The sequence below is a fragment of the Camelus ferus genome, chromosome 13 (genome assembly GCF_009834535.1).
Source record: "Camelus ferus isolate YT-003-E chromosome 13, BCGSAC_Cfer_1.0, whole genome shotgun sequence".
Classification (NCBI taxonomy): Eukaryota; Metazoa; Chordata; class Mammalia; order Artiodactyla; family Camelidae; genus Camelus; species Camelus ferus.
The window spans coordinates 36965697-36987851 of record NC_045708.1 but is presented as its reverse complement, the minus strand read 5'-3'; the positions used below and the strand labels follow the sequence as shown (position 1 = coordinate 36987851).

At 33.0% G+C, this 22155-nt stretch overlaps 1 protein-coding gene across 4 annotated transcripts in view; it reads left to right on the top strand.

The window, feature by feature from the left end:
• The window catches only part of EPS15 (epidermal growth factor receptor pathway substrate 15), a 123055-nt gene that overhangs the window by 21483 nt on the left and 79417 nt on the right, over positions 1-22155 (top strand). For all 4 annotated transcript variants that reach the window (XM_032494251.1, XM_032494249.1, XM_032494250.1 and 1 more), the window contains exons 2-8: positions 7344-7385; positions 10789-10878; positions 11776-11823; positions 14902-14997; positions 17325-17390; positions 18541-18666; positions 20714-20773. In XM_032494251.1, coding sequence (XP_032350142.1) covers positions 7344-7385; positions 10789-10878; positions 11776-11823; positions 14902-14997; positions 17325-17390; positions 18541-18666; positions 20714-20773 — 528 coding nt within the window. The remainder of the gene's footprint in view (positions 1-7343; positions 7386-10788; positions 10879-11775; positions 11824-14901; positions 14998-17324; positions 17391-18540; positions 18667-20713; positions 20774-22155) is intronic.

The following is a 22155-nucleotide window of genomic DNA, read 5'->3' as shown; positions in this document are numbered from 1 at the left end:
AATTTTTTTATTCTTCTCTTCCTTGTACTGTTAGTTTCCACCCTGTTTTCCTTTGTACTGTGAAATACACAAGTCTTTTTTAGACATCACAAGCCTGTCAGAAGGTTTGAGTCTCCTTCCCTGGAAACCATTCACATTGTGTAAATATATGTATATAAAAGCATAGACCCTTCTGGTTGTATTCATTTGGTACTTTGGTCTTAAGAGTTGTTGTTCCACCATTAGAGGGGTAGTAGTGGTTATGGTGGAGTGAAAAAATGTGGGGGCTTCCCCTCTGGTTCCTCAGCTCTCTTGAAAAAGGAGTATTAGGAGGCTGAATTCTAAATAGCTGAATTTTTGTGTGTTAATATGTCAAAAGTACTTGTATGGCAAATTACTCAAAAAACTGTGTGCATTATAACACTTTTTAAAAAATGTTCACTAATACTGTATCTTTAATAATTTTCATAAATTTTTAGAGAGAGCAAAACTAAAAACATACTGAGTGGTTTATTTGAAAGAGTAAAATCTGTTGCATTATCTCCTTTTTACTGCCTTGAGTTCTATATCTGTTTGCCTTTATACACAGTCATATTTTTCTCTGGATTGTCACATTCTCTCTGCTTCACCATGGTCTTCCACACCGCCTTTTCATGGAAAGTTGCAACAAAATAGTACAGAGAGGTCCCATATACCCTTGGCCCAGTTGTCCATAATTTTTGTAACACATATTCCTATAGTATAATAGCAAAATCAGGAAGTTGACATTGGCACAGTTCACACACCTTATTCAAATATCATCAGTTTTATAGATACTTATTTGTGTGTATGTACATAGTTCTGTGCATACGCAGTTTTATCATGCATGGATTCATGTAGCTATAACCATAATTAAGATAAAGAACTGTTCCATCACAAAGATCCTTCATGCTACTCCTTAGTATTCATACCCACTCTCCTCTTCATTTTATTAACTTATTCACTGGCTGTTCTTTGTATCATGTGACATTGTGATTAAAAAAGATTGGCATTATGTTTTGGAGGATGTCTGTCTATTTTTACCTTTTTCCACATTGTACTATAACCATTTGCAATAAGCCTGATAGTATTTAAAACTTCGGTTCATTTTGTGCACTATAGAATCATAGACTCTCAAAGTTATATAATCCAGCATCTCCTCCCACTACTTAACCCCCCAAAAAATGAAACTAAAAATTTCATGTGAAGCAACTCTGGACATTTATGTATTAACCTATGAATTTCCCTAATAACCAGGACCTCTTCTCAACCTGCCCTCTACTACCTGGTATACTTTGGTGTTAGATTACCTATGTGTTAACCTTTGCTAGATTATATTGCACTAAGAAACAGCCCAAAATATGAGTAGTTTACGATAACAAAGGTTTATTTATTGCTCACATTATAGGTTCCCTAGTAGCCAGCTATGGTTCTACTCCACGATTCTTTTTCATTTCAGGATCCAGGCTGAAGGAGCACCCCCTATTTGTGACATACTGTTCTCTTGGCAGAGAGAAAAGAGCAAGAGCTGGTGGAAACACACAATAGCTCTTAAAGCTTCTACTTGGAACTGGAACGTTCTCATATTTCATTGGCCAAAGTAAGTCACATGGCCAAGTCAACATTAGGGTGCCCACAGAGAGATGCTGCAAGTCACATGGCAACAGGCAGGGATGTTAATACTCTTGTAAGAGAAGAATAAATGATTGAGAGTTACCGTACAACCTACCAGACCTTAGGATAGTATAACTTTTTCAAATAACTTTTTTCTTAGTAAAATTTATTATACTTTACTTGATTTTTCTTACTGAAAATAGCAGGGGTTTTTTTGTTTGTTTGGTTGGTTGGTTTTCATTGCATTAGTTAGGATATTGGTTCAAGCCAAAAACAGTAACTTAAACAAGAGAGAATTTATCTCCCTCAAGTAACTGTCTAAGTAAGTAACGTTAAGTGGTATAGGGCTGATACGACAGCTTCATGATAGTGTCAGAGACCTAGGCCCTTTTCCCCTATTGCTCTTTTATTCTCAGCCATGTTTTCCATCTCTCAGTTTGGGTAACTGCTCCATGTTTCACCACCATATCTGCATTCTGTCCAGCTCGAAGAAGGGCTGGAAGGTAGAGGGCATTCTCCTTCCTGTAAGTGCAGGACCTGGAAGTTGGACACATTATTTCCTTTCACATTCCATTGAGGAAAACTGGGATTGCAAGAGAGACTGAGAAATGTAGCTTAAGCTAGGTCTCCACATGTCCAGGTAAAGCTTAGGCGTATTATTACTAAAGAAAGAAGAGAAGGGAACAATTAGCCATCTCTGTTTAATTCTGTTTAATTTAATTCATACAAAACCTATGAAGAATAGATATTAGCACTTTACAAATGAGAAGGCAAGTCTTTCAGAGAGGTGAGATAAGTTGCTCAAGATCGTACACTTAAGAAGTAGTGGAATGGACTATGAATCCAGGTCTATCCATTACCAAAATGTGAGTGATTTTTTTTGGTGGTGGTTGTTTTGTTTTTTCCAAACTATATTGGCTTTCTCTTATTTACAGGCACTTAACATTTTTTTCAGACTAGTAATAAATAGCTATCGACTCTTTAGAAGGAATTTTTCTTACATTTATGAATATTTTACTTTGTGACAACTGATAAAAGCTTATAATAGCCAATGAATCAATAAATGCCTTTAAATTATAATAATTTTAGAATTTTTAAAAGTCAGATTTTGATTTTGATAACTTTAAAAGTTTTCCTTTAGAAATCAATCTAGTTGCTAAAAATTCATATGTGATTTTTGATTTCTGATTTTTGGATTTTTATATTTTTTTCCAAATTGAAAATAGTTTTATTGTTTTGTTCTAATTTGTTCTAAGAGTAGGAAGTGCTTATTATACAAAATTTTTTCAGAAAGCACAGAGCAGTATAAAGAAGACTGTAAAAATCATTTATAATTCCACTATCCAGAAAAATCAGTTACTATTTTAGCTATGCCTTTCAAATTTTTTTTCTCTATGCACTCACTATATGTGTTGTGTATGTGTGATTTTCTTTTATCTAAAATTTTATTGTTTTAGTAAAAAAAAAAGTCAGTTTTACCAAGATACACCAAACACACTCTTTGGTCATCTTGCTTGATGAATGAATTGGCAAGTTTGATGGCTTTTTCCATTCTCATTTAGCTGTGTCGTATTAGTGTAGTTAATAAGCACAGGATGTACTTTAGAATACTTAGTGAGCTAATGCCATCTCAGATGTTTTTATATAGTAGTCAATGAGTCTGTAATGTGATGATTAATAAGGTACAGTCTGGAGTTAAGAATTTTTTTTACTACTTATGAATTTTTTTCTGGGTAATAAAATTCAACTGAATTATTTTTAAAAATTAACTCTTTGTTATTGATGGAATGTATTTCATTTGCTTTCTGTAGCAAAGTATTTATACCCTTGTCTGTGAATAGGGTGAATATATAATTTTTTATTCAAATGGGGACATATTTGAGAATGAAAGGGACATTATAAATAGAGTTTTATATGTTTTTTGAAATATTTATTTTTTATCATCAAAATGGTTTTGTTACATTGCTAGATAAGTAAAAAATGGTTCTGTTTTCAAAATTAAAATTTTCTGCAGTATTTGTTCTGTATTACAACAAAATAAAGTCTACATGGATTATAAGAATATTTAAAAACACAAGCAGAATAATAATTCTTGGTAATAATGATAGTTTTGTCAGCTTCTCAGCCATATCTGTCTCTAATATTATGTCACAAATACTTTACTGAGCGTCTTTATTTTCCAATGTAATTTAACTAGTTTTAATTTTTTCATAAATTTTATAAATTTCTCAAAGTTACATTTTACAACTTGTGATTGGTAATGCTTACAGTTAACTCTTCTCTGTAACCAGTAATATTTTTAATTGCTAATATACTCTTTAGATGTTGTGATGTACCTGGCTAACTCAGGAAAAATTGTGCTAAATGGAGAATATTATTAGTTCTAATTTTTTCTTATTGAAAATTATAAATTAGCCTCAATATTTTCACAGGCATTGTCTTTTTGCCTCTTAAAGGTACTCTTTGACAAATTTTTAATAAGACAAATCTTGTCATATATAAGTTGCCCTTTTTTTTATAATTTTGCATGTTCCACTAAATTTACCTGCTGCAAAATTATAAGCTTTCTGTACCTTTATTTCATTCCAGTACAGAATATAAATTTATTAATATAATCCTGTTAAAAATAGGAAGACTCTTTTGATAGAACTTCTAGAATTCATTACAAGTAGAATGACAGAATTTCAAAGTTAAATCTTGTATACTATTTGAGCTCTCATGATTTAATTTGTTCAGTCCTTCCCTTGCTTTTTAGGAATATGTTTCAATGTCTTGGAAGACTTTCTTTCTAATAATTGGTATTTGCTAAAATCTTTAATAGCTGATTTTTTTTTAAATCTTTATTCATTGAACTTTAAGATTTCCCACTGATTTTTAACAATATGCAGCCAATCTTCAGAGGACTTGTTTTAAAAAAGATTCAATACTGAAAAACTTAGGTTGGATTTATAAAGTCAGTCTTTCAAAGATTCCAGCCCTTAAAAACTGATGACATGTTGCAAGTAGAGCACACATATTGCCATGTTGAAGTGCTTTTTTGTTTTCCGTATTATTTTTATCCTTGAAATTTTAACTGTGGATATATGAAATTTTGATATTTGCAGCTGACTCATTAACAGTGGTGCCACTAGAGCTTCATGATAAATAGAAATAGCCTCAAAAGTTTTATGCAATAATTGTCTATCCATTTTCTAGAGAAATGAAAATTTAGTACTTAATTTTGTATTAAACATACAGTTTCTTCTCTTTAGCACATTGCTCCTGAAAGGCTTTATTGGATAATAAGAAAAAAATTGTCAAACAACAAAATAAACAGTTGTAGGATTATACCCTGCAATAAACGACAACCACAAAACCACCTCAAGAGTTTTTAGACTGTTGACTCCTCACAGATACTTCATTAACGCCTAACCTGTAATTTCTCACTTACTTAGCCAGCTGGTGGCCTGGTGCATTTTGCAGGTCATTGCACATGTCACTGACTAGCACACCACATAGCCCCAGGAGCACCAGTGTCAAAGTACTTCTTCCATTGTCTTGAAAGGTTATGAGGAGTTAGTTGTCCATGGTTGCTTGTGTCTGAGGATACCTTTTGGTGAGTCATTCATGTGATATCCTTGAAAAGATGTTAGTTATGTTTTACCTGTGAAGAATCAGGTAAAAGGTGGAATTATCACTTGTCCTCTGTACGATTTTGTCGCTTGTTCAAGTAGTTAGAGCACTTACACACTACTAGCTGATACCTTGGCCAGAAGTAAGATGTATACAGTAGAAGTGTGCTAAATTCATCTTGGTCTATGTTAATGTAGTGATTAATAATAGTAGTTCATTTAAGAAAATAAGAAATCTGTGTTAAGTGGTACACTGGATGGGATGTTGAGACAATGGATTGTACTCTGCTGAGCAAACCAAGGCATTGGGAAACAGCATGGTGTTGTGAAAGAGCATTGAGCTTAGAGTGGGACAGACGTGCATTTACATCCAGGCTCTGCCGTTAAAAGCTTGGACAAGTAACCTCGTTGAGACTAGGTGTTAGGGTTCTTCAGAGAAACAGAACGAAACAGGATAGATATACACACTGACTGATTAATTTTAAGGGATTGGCTCATGTGATTGTAAAGGCTGACAGCTCCTAAGTCCTCATGGCAGGCTGGAGACCCAGGGAAGAGTTGATGTTGCATTTGAGTCTGAAGGCATTCTGGAGGCAGAATTCCTTCTTCCTCAGGGGACCTCAGTCTTTTCTCTCGTTGGGCTTTCACCTCGTTGGATGAGGCCTACCCACATTATGGAGAGTAATCTGCTTTACTCAAAGTTTATTGATTTAAATGTTAATCAGATCTGAAAAAAATACCTTTACAGTAATATCTAGACTGGTGTTTGACCACTCGGTACCATAGCCTAGCCAAATTGACACATAAAATTAACCTTCACAATAGATTTCCTTATTTGAATACTGGGATGATAATATATGGCTCACAAGGTTTAGTGTGGTAGTATTTATAAAGCACTTAGTATAATGTGTTCTCCAAGGAGTCATTCAGTCATAAGACTGTAGGCCCAACCTTGATGTTTGAAGATTTTTTTTCCCGGTTTAACTTTGTATTTCTAACTAAGCCTCCCCTGCCCCTCATCTACTGAATAAGACCTGTCAAATATGTCTTAAATTTTTTTCTTCAAACCATACCCTTCCTTTTTTGCTATTGCTAGTGTTCAGGTCTTCTGTAGGGCCATTAAAATTGCTTCCTAAGTGGTCCTCTACATTCCATCCTACTTTTCCTCTTCACGTATGAATAACCACTTAGAGCTAATGCTAAGTTAATAGCTCTTGAATCTGTCCCCTTTTCCATCCTTATTTTCTTTACTTTGACCATGGCAGATGAAGCCCTTCACAGATTGTCTTCTGCAACACTTCACAGTCTTATCTCTAATCCTTGTCACCATTCAGAACTCCTTACTGTTCTTTCCAAACATAACTGAGCTTTCTGTTCATTGTATGCGTTAATGCATGCTGTTAACTCTGTATAGAATCGTCATCTCCCTTTCTCCATACCTCAAATTTCTGCACTTATGTCACCCTCATGAAGCCTTCCTGGACTCTCTTCCTAGTTCCAGAACATTCTTACTCTTTCATGAGGTGAACCTGAGCCTTCAAACATTGATACTGCTAAGCTGCCTTTCAGATGAAATAATATATGTTTATTAGCTGACGAAGGAACCCTTTGAACTGTCGTATGAATTGAATGGCGCTCCCTATCTACAACCATTTCAGATCTGATGATATCATCTTTTTGAACATTAAGTTTATATATTCATTTGATTGTTTTATCAAAGTGAGTTTTGAATTGTATTCATTGGTACCTTGGACACTTGGGTAGAGGATGTGTGCTTAAGGCTTTGTGCTTTTCAGCTGATCTTTAACCAAATTATTTCATATCTAATTTATTATATACTGTGTTTCTGAGTAAAATTTTACATGAAGAAGAGTTCTGATGTCAAAAATAATTTTAAAATTCTTGTTTTATTTCTTATCTACCTGATTCTTAGTAATCAATATGGCTGTCTATTCACTTTCCCCTTCCTTGCTCCTAAAAAGAAAGAAAACCAAACCTTTTGAAATCAAGGATATTTTAATCATATTCATTTTTGTTTCTCATGTCTGTTGAATGAATGCAAAAGTATTAATGGAATGGTTGTTAAATAGCATTTAATTTCTAATTATTTATTTATTTTAGTTATCAAGTGGGAATCCTCTATATGAAAAATACTATAGACAGGTAAGATTTTTTTTTTTGTCTTCCTAGCTTAAGCATAAAATATATGATCAACTCTTCATTGTATACATTCAGATTACCAGTCAGTTGAATAAATTTGACATTTCTTGTTTTCATTTTCTTGTGCTTTAACCTCCTGCTTTGATTAATGCTTTTGACAAGCTCTCAGAAAAATGAAGGAAACATAATTAAGCCCACTTAATTGTCTTAAATATCTATCTTAAAAATCCATGTAGCATTAGATCTATTCTTCCAGATATAAACATCCAAATTAATTTATAAGCTAAACATAAATGACTTTTATGTTTTTAAGATTTATTAAAGTTTAATTTTTATGAAATTAAAACCATAACTCTTATACAAATATAAAATAAACATGTATCAATGATTTTATTCAAGTCATTAATTATTGGGAGGACCAGTAGGATGTAAAAATGGGAATATGAGTTATAGAAATTTATATGCTCCATCAGAGGAAATTCATTTCATTGGTATGGACAGGAATCATTTGCATTGCTATCAGTTTTCTATGATTTAAACTCTATCCCTACATAGTGTAAAATAGCCTAATTGATAGAAAGCCAAAGATGCATACCATAGATCAGATAATCTGAGAGCATAGACAGTTTTATATGCCCATTTCCAAATACCAGATTATTTTTCTTAACAATCTCTTCACCTTGTGATCATGATTACAGAAGAGACTGGTCTTACTACATTTGAACTGGCTATCTACATAGTTGCAGCAAGTGTTAATGAACCATTATAGGTCCTTGGGTGTGACTTGCAAATCTAGAGCCATAACCTTATTATTTAATAACTTCTAAGGCCAGATAATTAATTTCTGTTGGAAATTTCTAAATAATATCAGGTTGTACTTTTTTAAGCCTCTGTTATTTATTCCTCTGTTTTAAGGCTGGGATCCAAACTTCAGAAATTCTCCCCTTCATATTTTACCTGCAGTACATATAAATTTGAGTGAATTTATCTCAACTTGAGGATTCCCATATCTGTTAAGTTTCCTAGCCTACTAAGTGACCTTGCTTTACTACTTGAGAGACTGGGACTTACAAACAAGGTTGCAACCCAGTCTTCTTGGGGGTGCTCTGTAGACCTTGGCTCTACATGTCAATCCTTGATCCTTAATAGCAGCTTGTTCTATCTGAATAAAATAGGATTCTCAATATATGCCTTATATTCTCAAATATGGCCTTGTTTTTGTACAATTAGTTTACTCAACTGTATCCCGATTAAAAGGAGAAGAAATTGTTATTTAACTTACTTATTAACTATAGTGCCATAGAAAGTAAAAACCTTCAGTTAAAGGATTTGTTTTTGATTTCTGAAGGGTCAGTGAGAATCATACCATTGAAAACTCTTTCATTGAGCTTACAAAAGCAGAACCTACTACACTGAGGGTTAAAATAAGAAGAAAAGAAAGGGCTTTTCCACATATCCATTAGAAAATAGAATATTAAAAACAATATCAACATTATTCTCTGTAAATAATCATAATTGAATTTTCCTTAACACTTCATTCAGTTCTATGTAATTAATTCTTTTTTTTTTAATTTTTAGTTTTGGGGGAGCAGTAATTAGGTTTATTTATTTATTTTATAGAGGAGGTACTGGAGATTGAACCCAGGACCTCATGCATGCTAAGTATGCACTCTGCCACTTGAGCTATACCCTTCCGCCCATAATTAATTCTTGTTCCCCTGCATCTTGGATCAGGAGTCTGCTTTCATGAGATATATCTACTTCTGGAATGCAGAGTCTGGAATTCTGACTTAGACAACTTTTAGATTGTACTGATAGACTAAGTGTTGTCAGCCTAGAATTCTTTACCCAAAAATCTGTATTTTGAAGTGTTAATAGTTCAGAGTAGGGGCGAGGGTATATAGCTCAGTGGTAGAGTGTGTGCTCATGCATGAGGTCCTGGGTTCAATCCCCAGTACCTCCATTAAAAAATAATAATAAAATAAGCAAATAAACCCAATCCCCTCCCCCCCCCCAAAAGAAAATACTGGGCTTTAAAAAGAAAAAAAATACAGAAAAAAAAGAACAAGAAAAATTAAAAAGTTTTTTAAAAAACGTTCCAAGAGGCTCTGAAGCTCTTTCTTTGTTGAAGGCACAGGTTCTGGCTTGTAGCTTAGTCAAGCCAGTCAAGCCTTTAGTCAAGCATCAGAGTACAACAGAAACTGCCTGTAGATGACAAAGACTGTTTCTTTTACTATAGTAACCAAAAGAATGGAAAACAGTAAAATTCTTCATTAGAATATAGTACATAAATATTTTGTAAGAATTTAATCACCATTTCCCCTGAATGCCTCTGTTCTTTGGCTGTGTGGGCACAGGTGTTCCTTTTTTCTCCCACCCTGGTCAGGGAGTGAGCAAAGAAAAGGAGTTCTGGAGAATTCTAGAGGCAGATTTCCCACCCCTTTTTGTACTTCCTTATTACCCCAAATTTGGATTGGGCGATTCTTTTTTGCTGAATGCCTGATTTATCCAGTGTTCTAGCACTCGAAAGAAAGGAGTTCTCTTTTGCTTCTTTGCTGGGATTGATCTGTCTGGAATGCTTTGTATATGTTTATAGCAAACTTAATCTTTTAACCAAAGTGGAAAAACAGCTACCTCACAAATATCCTAGTATTGCGTTACTGTTCCCATGACATTTTAAACTTTACTTTTCATTTTTACAAATAGAACTTTAGGAAATCTCTACAGAAGTGAGAGTCATTATTTTTTTGAACTGTTTTTCTGTTCTTGGTAACTTCATTCTGTCTTGAAGGAAAGTCCCCATCACTTAAAATGATGTGTTTTCCTTAATGTGCTTTAGGAACTTAACGGTTTTTTAAATGTTTCTTTATAATGGGACCGCTGCTGGTTTTAGAGCTGATATTGCTTTGATTTTTTTCAAAAAGTGTTGCAGTTTCTTAAGAGTAAGTGTAAAAGCAGAAGTTAATTACTTAAAGATATTTGGGGGGAAAAAAATAACTGTGCAACTATTCACATTTGTCAGAAGACCTCTCCAGGAATTGCTGCCTTTTTCCTCCTATTGCCATTTGTTTATTGGAATGTAAATGGCAACTATAGAGGACTTGGAGTCAGAAGACAGGTGTTAATGTTATGACTCCACTAATTTGTTCTGCTTCCTCTGAGCTTCAGTTTTATCATTTGTGTAATGGGCATGATTAAAAAAAACCAAAACTTTGTAAATTGCCAGACCTGTCTAGATGGTACTCTTCTCATATGGCTCTCCACATATATTCCGTGGCCTTTGTTAGTCAAAGAATTCCTTTTCCTTTTTTGAAAAAGTCAGTTCCCAAATCACTAGGAGGAAGGCAGTTAAATAATAATTTTTTTCTTTATGTTTGTTGTCAGCTTATGGTTTGTATCTTTTCAGGTTGATACAGGCAATACCGGAAGGGTATTGGCTTCTGATGCTGCTGCGTTCCTAAAAAAATCAGGACTTCCAGACTTGATACTTGGAAAGGTAATATTTATTCATTATAACTAGGTTATAATGAATATTTAATAGTGTACATAAATTGGATGCAAATTCAGAAAAATACCATCAAGAAACTTGGCTGTTAGAATTCAGTTGTAGAAGCAGTTACAGTAATGCAATGGAGGGAATTTGTTGAGTAGTGATTTACCCTCTTGAGAAATAAGGTGTTTCTCAGATTTTTAAAAAATAAATTACTTTTTAACAGGATGAAATTAGGAAGTAATAGTACATTTGGGTATTTTTGGGAGAAATATGCACCTTGCCACCCACTCAGAATTGGCTCTATCCCTACTTCCTCTGTTGCAACTGTTTCTAACTGTTTAATATGTGGTAAACAGAGTAGCGGATGAGAGGCTTAGGAAAGAGCATAGAGAGGTGGAAAGTCCCTCTCTTGGCATGATCTCCTTGCAAATCCTTGTACATGATATTGATATGTATTCAAACCTTAAAAAAATCATTATTAATAATTCAATTATTCATAAATAAACATCATTTCAATATAACTCATAAGGAAGAATATCATCTTAATAAGGATCTAAAATCAAAGTAGTGGCCTCTAGTAGAAAAAGTACTGGACTTGGAGTTAGAACCAGGGTTAATGAAAAAAAAAAAGCATTGGACTACAAGTTGGAACCTGGGTTTCAGTTCTTTCCCTGATGCCTTGAAAGTTCTTGAGTAAATCGCTTAACCTCCCTGGATCTTAGTATCTTTGTGTACGGTTATACTACATGACCTTTAAGATTTCTTTCCATTTTTAATTCTGTGATTCTTAAATCTGAGTACCAAAGAGCATGAGGTTATAAATTGCAGGAATTTAATTTATCTTTAAGATGATTTTTGTTTAAAATATAGATTGATACTTTTTTTTTCCCTGAATTTCAGATCTGGGATTTAGCTGACACAGATGGCAAAGGTATCCTGAACAAACAAGTAAGATTCAGAGATTGATATGATACATTTTTGATTGATTCAGAGTAAAGAATAGCCAGCAATTTTTTGTATTTTTAAACTAAGAATTGGTTTTTACAAAAATTAGGGTTTTGCAATGGCAGGTATTATAACAATGAAAATATTTCCAATCAGTACACATTAAACTTCCTAATTCCCAAATGTTAGTGTTAGTTTGGTGACATTAGTTCTCCTAGAATGTTTTAGTCTGTTTGGGCTGCTAACAGAATACCACGGACTGGTTGGCTTATAAACAGCAGAAATTTATTACTTATAGTTCTGGAAGCTGGAAGTCTGAAATCAGGGTGCCAGCACGATCCTAGTGAGGGCTTTCTTCTTGGTTGCAGACTTTTGTTTATCCTCACATGACAGAACATACTAGCTGTTTCTCTGAACCCTCTTGTAAAGCACTAATCCCATTCACAAGGGCCCCATCCTAATGGCTTAAATTCTTCCCAAAGGCCCTACCTCCTAATACCATTATTTTGGGGAGTTAAGATTTCAGTATATGAATTTTGGGGGGACACATTCAAACAGCATTGTGGGATTTACTTTTCTTAGTTATGCAGGGAGACTTCGCCCTTTGTATCTTATTAATTAAATTTCTTATTGTACAAGCTTATAAATAAAAGTGGATTTTATTCGTTATATGTGTTAAGATGGTATTGCCTCATACGTTTGAAGAGAAGCTCTTCGCTAATCAAACCTGAGTCCAGTGTATTCTGGTCTAGGTCTTAACTCTGATGTATAAATCAAAACATGGTTTATAGGTCTAAAGTAAACTTTATGTGAAAGTGGTTATGGCAGTTGGACACAATCAGAGTAATTTAAAGTTCTGTTTGTTGGGGATGGATTTCAGAATTCTACAGGATTAAATTCAAAGCATGCTACATGCTAATACATTAGCTGAGCACTGCTACTTAAAGCTAATTTCCCCCTATGAGGATAGCTGAAGCAGACTCAGAAAAGGGATGAGAAAAATTAGATGAGGGGTCAGAATACACAGTTTCTTAACTGAGATTTCAGGGCTAGATTGCAGTCTCCATTGAAGCCTCTGGGCAGAAAGGTGAGTTTGGTACACTGGAGACATGGGAAAACTAAATTCATATGGGCATCCAGCGTGTTCTGTACTCAGGCAGCAAATAATTGTTGGGTACCTGTTTTGAGCGAGAGTTTAGAAATACAGAGGTGAATGTGATGGGATATGGTCCCTGTCTTCATGAGCTTACGGTAAAATAAATTCTTCACTGCTATTCCTGGACTTTGGATGTTGAGTTTGAATTGTCTTTGTTATAGCCAGGCAGCTGGATTTATGGGTCTGCAGTTAAACTTTGATGTTTGCATTGGAGAAATAGATTTTTGAATTAAAATATGAAATTAAAAAAATACTTACTGAGTTTCTGTGTGCCAAAAAATGACAGGAGGTGTTTTCTTCCTATAGTGGTTTTTATTTTTGTTCCTTATAATACATTGCAAGGTAGATATTAGCCCCCCTTTTAAAGAGTTTTTCTTTTTAAAACTTTCCCAAGGCCTCACAACCAGTAGCAGAAATAGAATTTAATGCAGGACTATTTCCCTTCAGAGCCCATCCATGAGAGTGGATCTGTTTACCCAAGAGCAGTTGAATCTCATGTAGAATGAGAAGAGAAAAGGGGTTAATGTTGGAATAGTTAGAATATCAGCATTTAAAGGTTGGAGGAGGCATTGACTGCAACAAAAGATACTTGAAAGGTCAGAGGAGAACTAGGAGAACTTTATGAAGCTATGCTGGTAGAGGAGCATTTCAGAGAGGATCATATTGTCCAGGTTGCCAAAAGAGCAAGTAGGATGAGGCTTTTTTTTTTTTTTTTAAGTATACTGTATTTGATAGCTAGGAAGTTATTTGTGACATAGGAAGTAGTTTCTCCAGCTAATGTGGGAGTTGAAGTCAGATTGCACAAGTTTCTGTGCATTAACTGTGAATTAACTGAGAAAGGGAGATCTTGAAGTAGCATTTTTTCAGGAAATTTTAGAGTGAAGGCAAGGTATTGTATAAACAGACAGCCTGTAAGTTTCTACAGGAATATGTTAAGAATTGGGTAAGAAGGTTTTAAGTGAGAACAGGAGATTTGAGAAAAGGAGTAAAGGGTTGATTGCATCAGCATCTGTATTAGAGTATGAACAAGTTGCAAGTAATCATAACTGGAGCGAAGGCTTTTGTTATGCCTGTTGTCAGAGTTGATTATAACTCAACACAACTGAAAACTAGTTGCTTCAGCATCTTTACATTCATTAATTTTTGTCTGAGGCTTCAAATGCCAACAACCCAAGGAACTTTGGGAGAGATTACAAATATTTTGATGCCAAGCAGTTATATAATTGTTTTAGATGTTGTATAGTTATTCTTTGAGATCTTCTGGAATAGCAATAATTGAGTCACCTGACTGATTGATCTAGTTCAAAATTTATAATCTTAAATCCAGGCATGACTTTTGGTGACATTTTATTTATTTTCTTCTAGGTGTTATTTTCTTCTGGGCTTTTTTCCCCCCAGGATTCCCTTTCTCACTTAAATAAAACTATAAGGAAGAAATTATATTTATCATTTAGGTGTAACTGACATACAGCACTGTATGCTTTTGTAGGGGGGAATTAGGTTTTATTCATTTATTTTTTAATAGAGATACTGGGGATTGAACCCAGGACCTTGTGCTTGCTAGACACACGCTGTACCCCTGAGCTAAACCCTCCCCCCCCAAAATCATTTCTTGACATCATTAAATATTCTTTGAAGAATGATTATTAATTTTGTATAATCTCCAGTAATTGTGTGTGTCAGTTTATTTTCCTATTTATATTATTTTTTTGCTATTTATAATGTTAGGAACATCTTTGTACATAGATCTGTTTTCAATTTTAGAGCAAGTGGTTTTTCAAGCAAATTTGCTTTTATAGTCAGTGCTACGTAAAAGTAATTGTGAATTGTTTTATATTTTCAGATTCAACATATGTGTGTAGATGGATGGATGGATGAATGGATAGATAGATAATGCTCTTAACATTCATACTTTTCTTTCTCAGGAATTCTTTGTTGCTTTGCGTCTTGTGGCATGTGCCCAGAATGGATTGGAGGTTTCACTGAGTAGTTTGAACCTGGCTGTTCCTCCACCAAGATTTGTAAGAAATGCTCTTGAATTTAAATTGTAATTAGTTTAAAAAATTTTTACCACATGATTTGAAAATTAAAATTTACTATATTAAAAAAATTTTCCCCAACTTATGTCACTCTTCCTGATTTTCTTTCTTAATGGTTACTGCTCTTATTAGTTTCTTGTGTGTCTTCCAGAGTTTTTATATATGTATATAAAGAAATATAAATACCTGTTTCCTCAGTTTACATTAATTGTAGCATACTATACACACAGTTCTATACCTTTTTGAATAACTTAGTATGTTTTAGAGATCTTTACATAAAATCTTCCTCATTATTTTTTATAGCTGCATAGTAATTCCTTGCTTCTATTTACCATTATTTAATTTCCTATTGATAGATTTTAGCTTGTTTCTAGTCTTTTATTATTTAAAAAAATGCTGCCATGAATAGTAATCTTGAATCTATGTCATTTTGCATGTGCAGAAATATATTTATACGTGTAAATTCTCAGAAGTAGAATTGATGTTTCAAAAGTTTGTGCTTTGTAATTTTCACATGTAATTTCAACTTCTCTTCCATAGTGGTTATATTAGTTCACACTCCCACCAGCAATTGATTGAATGTACTTTTTTGCTAACGTACTGTTGTCAAACTTTTGGTCCTTGTCAATTTGATAAGTGACAAATGGAATGTAAGTGTGGTTTTAATTTTTCATCTTGGTTTTATGGAGTGAAGTTGAGTAGTTTTTTTCATGCTTATGAGCCATTTACATTGTCTTTATGTGAAATGTCTGTATAGCCATTGCCCATTTTCTTTGGTTTTGGTCTTTTTTTTTAATTGAATTCTAGAGGCTCTTTATGTATTAGGGAAACAGTTTGTTGTCTATATGAGTTGCAGATTTTTTTCCCAGTTTATCATTTGTCTTTTGAATTTGTGGTGATTTTTTTTCCGATAAAGAAGTCATTGTTTTTTATGTAAATGAATTATTAGGATTTAAATTTTTTTATGGTTTCTTTGTTAACATTTACATTAGTCCTGTTGTAAGGAATAAGTATGGATTCAAATTTATGTTTTTTTCAAGATGGCTACCTTTCAGACTTAGTATAGTTTATTGAATAATCAATCTTTTCCTTACTGATTTGAAATGCCACCATAATCATATGTTAAATTCTCATATGTATTTTTTTTCTGAATTTTTCTTTTCATACTATTGATCCCTTTACTCACTTGCTGATCTGACATTGTTTCAATTATTGTACTTGCTGATTTATATCTGATAGGGCAATTCCTCCTCCGCCTACTGCTTTTTTTTTTTTTTAGAAGTTTCACGACTCTTCTTGCTTTTTTTTTTTTGCAGGGGGAGATAATTTGGTTTGTTTATTTATTTATTTATTTATTTATTTATTTATTTATTTATTTATTTATTTATTTATTTATTTTTGGTGGAGGTACTGGGGATTGAATTCAGGACCTCGTGCATGCTAGGCATGCACTCTACCACTGAGCTATACCCTACCCACTTCTTGCTTTTCTTAAAATTCAATATTTTAAAAGTATTTAGTCTGAGTATTATGAATTTAACTTCAGTTATGAGAATTTTTGTACTTTTTAGTTGTGGAGTTAGAGGGTTAATTTAGAGATTTGTTGCCTAACTATATTACTATAAAAAATTTTCAAGTGTATTCTTCTGTCTCTACAAGTAAATAAACATAATATCTTGGGCATGCTGTTGATAGGTTCATGTACTTGTAACTTAGAAATCTTTTTTTTTTCTTTTCATATTCTTTTTCATTATAGGTTACTATAAGATATTGAATATAGTTCCCTGTGCTATACAGTAGAAACCTGTTTATCTGTTTTATATATAAAGTTAGTATTTGCAAATCTCAAACTCCCAGTTTATCCCCTCCCACCCCCTTTCCCCGCTGATAACTGTAAGTTTGTTTTCTAAATGTCTGTGAGTCTGTTGTAACTTAGACATCTTCAGTTGAGTTCTTGTCCCAGTCTGTTTTTCTTAAAGTGTTGTAAAAAAGTCATCGGTTAACATGACCACAAATATTTTTGCTACACTCAGATAACTTTATCTTGATCTCAGTTGTAATGGGATTTCTTGTAAAACTTACATGTTTCAGTTAGTGCTCTACAGTCATTTATGCAGCTAACTCAGCTAACTCAGTTTTTGTTTCATTTGTACTTAGATGAAGATCTGATAGAGTTAATGTAGAATAGTGTCCTATGTGCATTGAGATCCAGCATTTTTGTCTGAATGTATTTAAATCTGAAGATTACTTTCTCATTGTTTATTGATGTGAGGATTTCAACCCTTCATGTGCTATATTCTCCTTTTTAGCATGATACCAGTAGTCCTTTGCTAATCAGTGGAACCTCTGTAGCGGAGCTCCCATGGGCTGTAAAAGTAAGTAAACTTTGTAATTATTTTCTCTTTTACCCTGCTTTGCTTCCTACCTACATAATCCTCTCCCTCGCTTCCACAATATATTGCAGTCTGCATTAGACTTTCATTTTAAGTTGTAGAAGAAATTCTGGTATTAGAAATTGCTTGAGAGATCTTACAGCTGTCAGTCATTTTGTGACAATTAGTATTGGCTTAATCTCATTTCTGTTGTAATGTAAACTAAAAAAGGTGATGTCATAATCCTGTATTAACTAAAATATTTGATGAACAGTAGTTTATTTCTTATTTGAAAATTCTGCTTAACTAGATGTATCTAGCTTAACTTTATGACTCTAAAACAAAGATTATTTATGAAATCTTTTTCTGAAATGAATATTTTGCATTATAATTATTTGGAGGCACCAAACTGGTTATAGTTATATCAGATTTTTAAAATTGTGATTTTAAAACAGAATATAGCAGATCACATGACCTGTAATAAATGTGTAGTTTTGTCAGAAAGCTGTTTTGGTTTCTATGCCTGTCTATGCTTATGTACTGTTAACTTTATGAAGTGTTGGGATCTGGCCTTGACTTAGCAAGTCATGAATGATAGTTTTTTATGTTATTCAGATAACTTTCTGGGATTTTAGGAAGTATCTTGTTATTGTTAAGAAAAAGAAATCTTGCTTTGGGAAAAATGGAAGAAACAATATTTTTATTTCTATGGCAGTGTTTTTGTTTTTGTTTTTGTTTTTTTTTCAAAATTTGTTTGAGTTTGAAATGTGACTAATACCATATTTAGAAAGTCATAGAAGTTACTTCATTGCTTTAGGTCTATTTGAATGAGAGAGTTGGACTAGATGTTCTTCTCAAAGCCCTTCTATCACTGAAATCTTTTGATTTTTAACCTAACAGTAGAAAGGCAAAGGTAGTGTTCCAGCTGCAAAATGAATGGAAGGGATACTAGACTCTTTAGTGTTATTATGGGAAATTATTATCTACTATAATATATTTTGATAAGAGTAAAAAATGTTTTTAAACATTAGTTCTGAAAAATAACATTAGATAAGTTCTAAAAATATTATTTATTCTTTGAGGACTTGATTTTTATAACTGCAGCTAAATTCCTTTCATCATTATTTAACTTGTGATCTTTTTTATTTTATAGTCCGAAGATAAGGCCAAATATGATGCAATTTTTGATAGTTTGAGCCCAGTGAATGGATTTCTGTCTGGTGATAAAGTGAAACCAGTTTTGCTCAACTCTAAGTTACCTGTGGATATTCTTGGAAGAGTAAGATACTAAATTCTAAATGTAATTTTTATGTATTTTAATTTTGTATCTACCAGGAACACACAGCTCATTGTTAAAAAATACACAGATTTTATTTTGAAGTTGTGGTATTACAGAATTTTTTGTATTCTGACTTAACATATAAAATTATTGCCAGTTTCTTTCTTTTCTTTGGTTATTCCCTTTAAAATATGTATTTGAAGTTAACTGTGTATGTAATCCTTTTAGGTAAGTCATTTTTCTTTGTGCTGTATGCTCTGAGCCTGCAATTCCTTGACTTAATTTACAGAGACCGTTAGTATTTTACATCTGCCATCTACTCCGTGGCTATATCGTGGGGCCTGGTTATAAAGAATAGTTCAATCTCTGGAGTCAAAAATCCTTCTCTCTAAAGAGAACTTCCTGTCTTTCTAGATTTCTTTTCTTAGATACTTGCAAGACTAATTCTTTGATCTCATCAAGGCTTTAAATCTCAGACTTTTCTTTTCCCTGTCCTTTGAATTTGCTTTTCTCTTCATCCAATTTGGATTTTTTTGGTCCATAATTTCTTGTTGGTATCCTTAGCTTCCTTTGCTATGTTTTCTAACATCTATCCTGCCTGGTAAAACCCCAGCTTTGCATGAACTAATTATCTGCCTTCTCTCTGGTTGCATGTGAACTACTGAGAAAGTCTAGTAAGATTAGTATCATTTTAATTTCATGATCACCAATTTCAGCTGGGCTTTTGCCTAACTGCAGCCACTCTTTTGCTCTTTCCATAGTGATTTATCTCTACCCTGTATATCAAACCTTATCTACTCTCATTAAACCTCTAACCTTTTTTTTTTTTAATTCCTTGCTTAGTCAGACCACATACGGTCAAATTCTGGCTACACCATTTTTTAACTATGTGACCTTGGGCAAATCATTAGAAAACCATGTCTCAGTTTTCAAATCTTTAAGATTAGCCTAATTACCAATTTGTAGGGTTTTACAAATTAAATGTGATAATGTATATAAAGTACCTAGCACAGTGCTTGGCACATACTCTTTGAATGCTAGCTGCTGTGATCATGGTGATGATAATGACCTACCACCGCATCACCAACAGTAGTGCTACTGGGTCAGTGCTATATAGTTTGGGTGCTCAATAAATATTAATTTAAAAGCTATTTTCTAGTATTGTTTCCCACTAATCACTTCTTTACTGTGTGGTCAGTGTGAGATTTCTAAACTATATAATCTTGTTACTTTTTGACTTAAAAATTACTTAGGTAGGTTCCCATTGCATTTAGGATAAAGTCCAAATTAACTGAATTCAGAGCATTCAGTTAACCAGGCACTTGCTTAGTTTCATTCCTGTCTCTTACCAGTACACTTTCTCTTTCTTCCTACCCTAAGTAAAATTTTCTTGAGTAACTTAAATACCTTTGTTAAAAGGATTTAGCATAGTTTATAGCTGGTCTAAAGCTATGGAATCTACTCTAGATTTAGACCAAATATACCAGGGCCTTTTATATTTTATTTTTGCTTGTATGCCTTGAACATTAGTTGGTTAATGATTAATAGTACAGTATTCATTGGATGTTTCTTTCGGTTGTTTAGAGATTCTGTATTATAGGGAAAACAATAATGGACTTGGTTGGAAGTCTTCACATTTAATAATAGTTGCATGATCCTAGATGACGCAAAATGGGTTTTACAGTCCCACATGGAGTCATTACATGAATTAACTGAGATGATGTTTGTGAAAAAGCATTGTAGTTGTTTAAAGTACTGTGTTGCACAATTGTTTTCTTACTTGAGAAGAACAAAATATTTTTTTCTAATTTGTAAGGGGATTTTCTGTTTAAAAAGTACTTGGTATTAAGAATTATTGCTTCTTTTTACAGTAAAGTTAATATAGGATGTGATAATGATATAAGATGATCAACATAATTGAAATTTCTCAGAAAATAGATGCTATAATGTTTAGGCAAAACTTTTCCCACCGTTTATGTATTTGATGTTTACAAGTAGCCCATGAAATTAAAAAATGTTAATCTTTCCCAATTCTCTTCTTTTTAAGGTTTGGGAGTTGAGTGATATTGACCATGATGGAATGCTTGACAGAGATGAGTTTGCAGTTGTAAGTAACCTAATGCTTTTAAAATTTTAAACATTTTAATGGCTTTCTCAAATGAAGAGTTCCCCTTTTTGTTTAAACTTAGAGGAAAACTGTATTTCTCTTAAGATTATTGGTTTGATTATTTTTACCTAGGATTTATAGGTAGTCAGTGAATATTTTTAAACAAGTGGGTAATAGAAAATGAATGTTTTTGCCATCTTCATTTTATTTCACTTTAAGGTACGTAAGAATATATCCTTTGGATAATACACTGTAAAGATGCTAATCTTTTGTATCCCAGCTTGACCAGGCATCTCATTACCTGTTTCTGCTATGGAATACTTTATTTCAAATATATTCCCCAATTTTCAGATTTATTTCATTAAAGGAAAACATGAATAACACAGTAGTTTCACCTCATTTATGAAGGCAGAAAAAATTCTGACATCTTATCTGAAGACATACTACCTTTAGTAATTTGTTAGTTAATTCCACATAGAGTTGTTTTCATCTCTTCCTTAAAGGTTTGATAAAACTCTGCTGTGAACTCATGAAGGTAAATCTCTAATCCCCCCTTTAACCTCTTATTTGGAGATTAGTCTGTTCAAATTTTCTCTCTTTGTTTTGCTAAGGAATTGTCCACTTATTTGACTTTCAAACTTGCCACAGATTTGCACTATTCTTTTAATCTTTTCTGGGTTTGTGGCTGTGTTCCTTTCTCACGCCAAGTCTTACATATTTTTACTTCTCATTTTTTGTTTAATTGGATTTTATCTAGCTTATTGATCTTATAAAAGAGCAATCTTTTGGATTTTTTTTTCTATTATGTTTTGACTTTCTATTTCATTCTTCTCAGCTTTTATCTTAAATCCTTTCTAGTTTTTTTTGATTTACTTTTTTTTTAATTTCTGAAAATAAGTGCTAAGTCCCTTTATTTTTTATCGTCTTTAACATTGAAAATATTTAAAGGATGTATTTTGCCCTGAATACACGTTTAGGATTCCATAGATAACAGTACAAAGTATACTCTTTTTCACTACTTTTTAGATAATTTTAAATTTTCTTTTGTCATATGTTTAGGAATATGCTTTTTAATTTTAAAGTAGTTTGTTTGCTTTTTGTTACTTTTGTATGTATATTCAGTTTAATTAGGTTATGACTAGAGAATGTGCTTTTTAAAAATTTGGGCTGAAATTTGGGTAAATTTAAGGTTTTCTTTGTTTCCAAGGTCACAACCTGTTTTTACGTATGTTCCCTAGATACGTCAGAATTTCTGTTCAGAATATATGAGACTTCTATGAATTCATTACATATATTTTATTGACTACATTTCAGTTTCTCTTTCTCCTTTTCCGCCCTTTCATAAATTTTATTCTGTTTATATCATAAGAGCCAAATGAAGT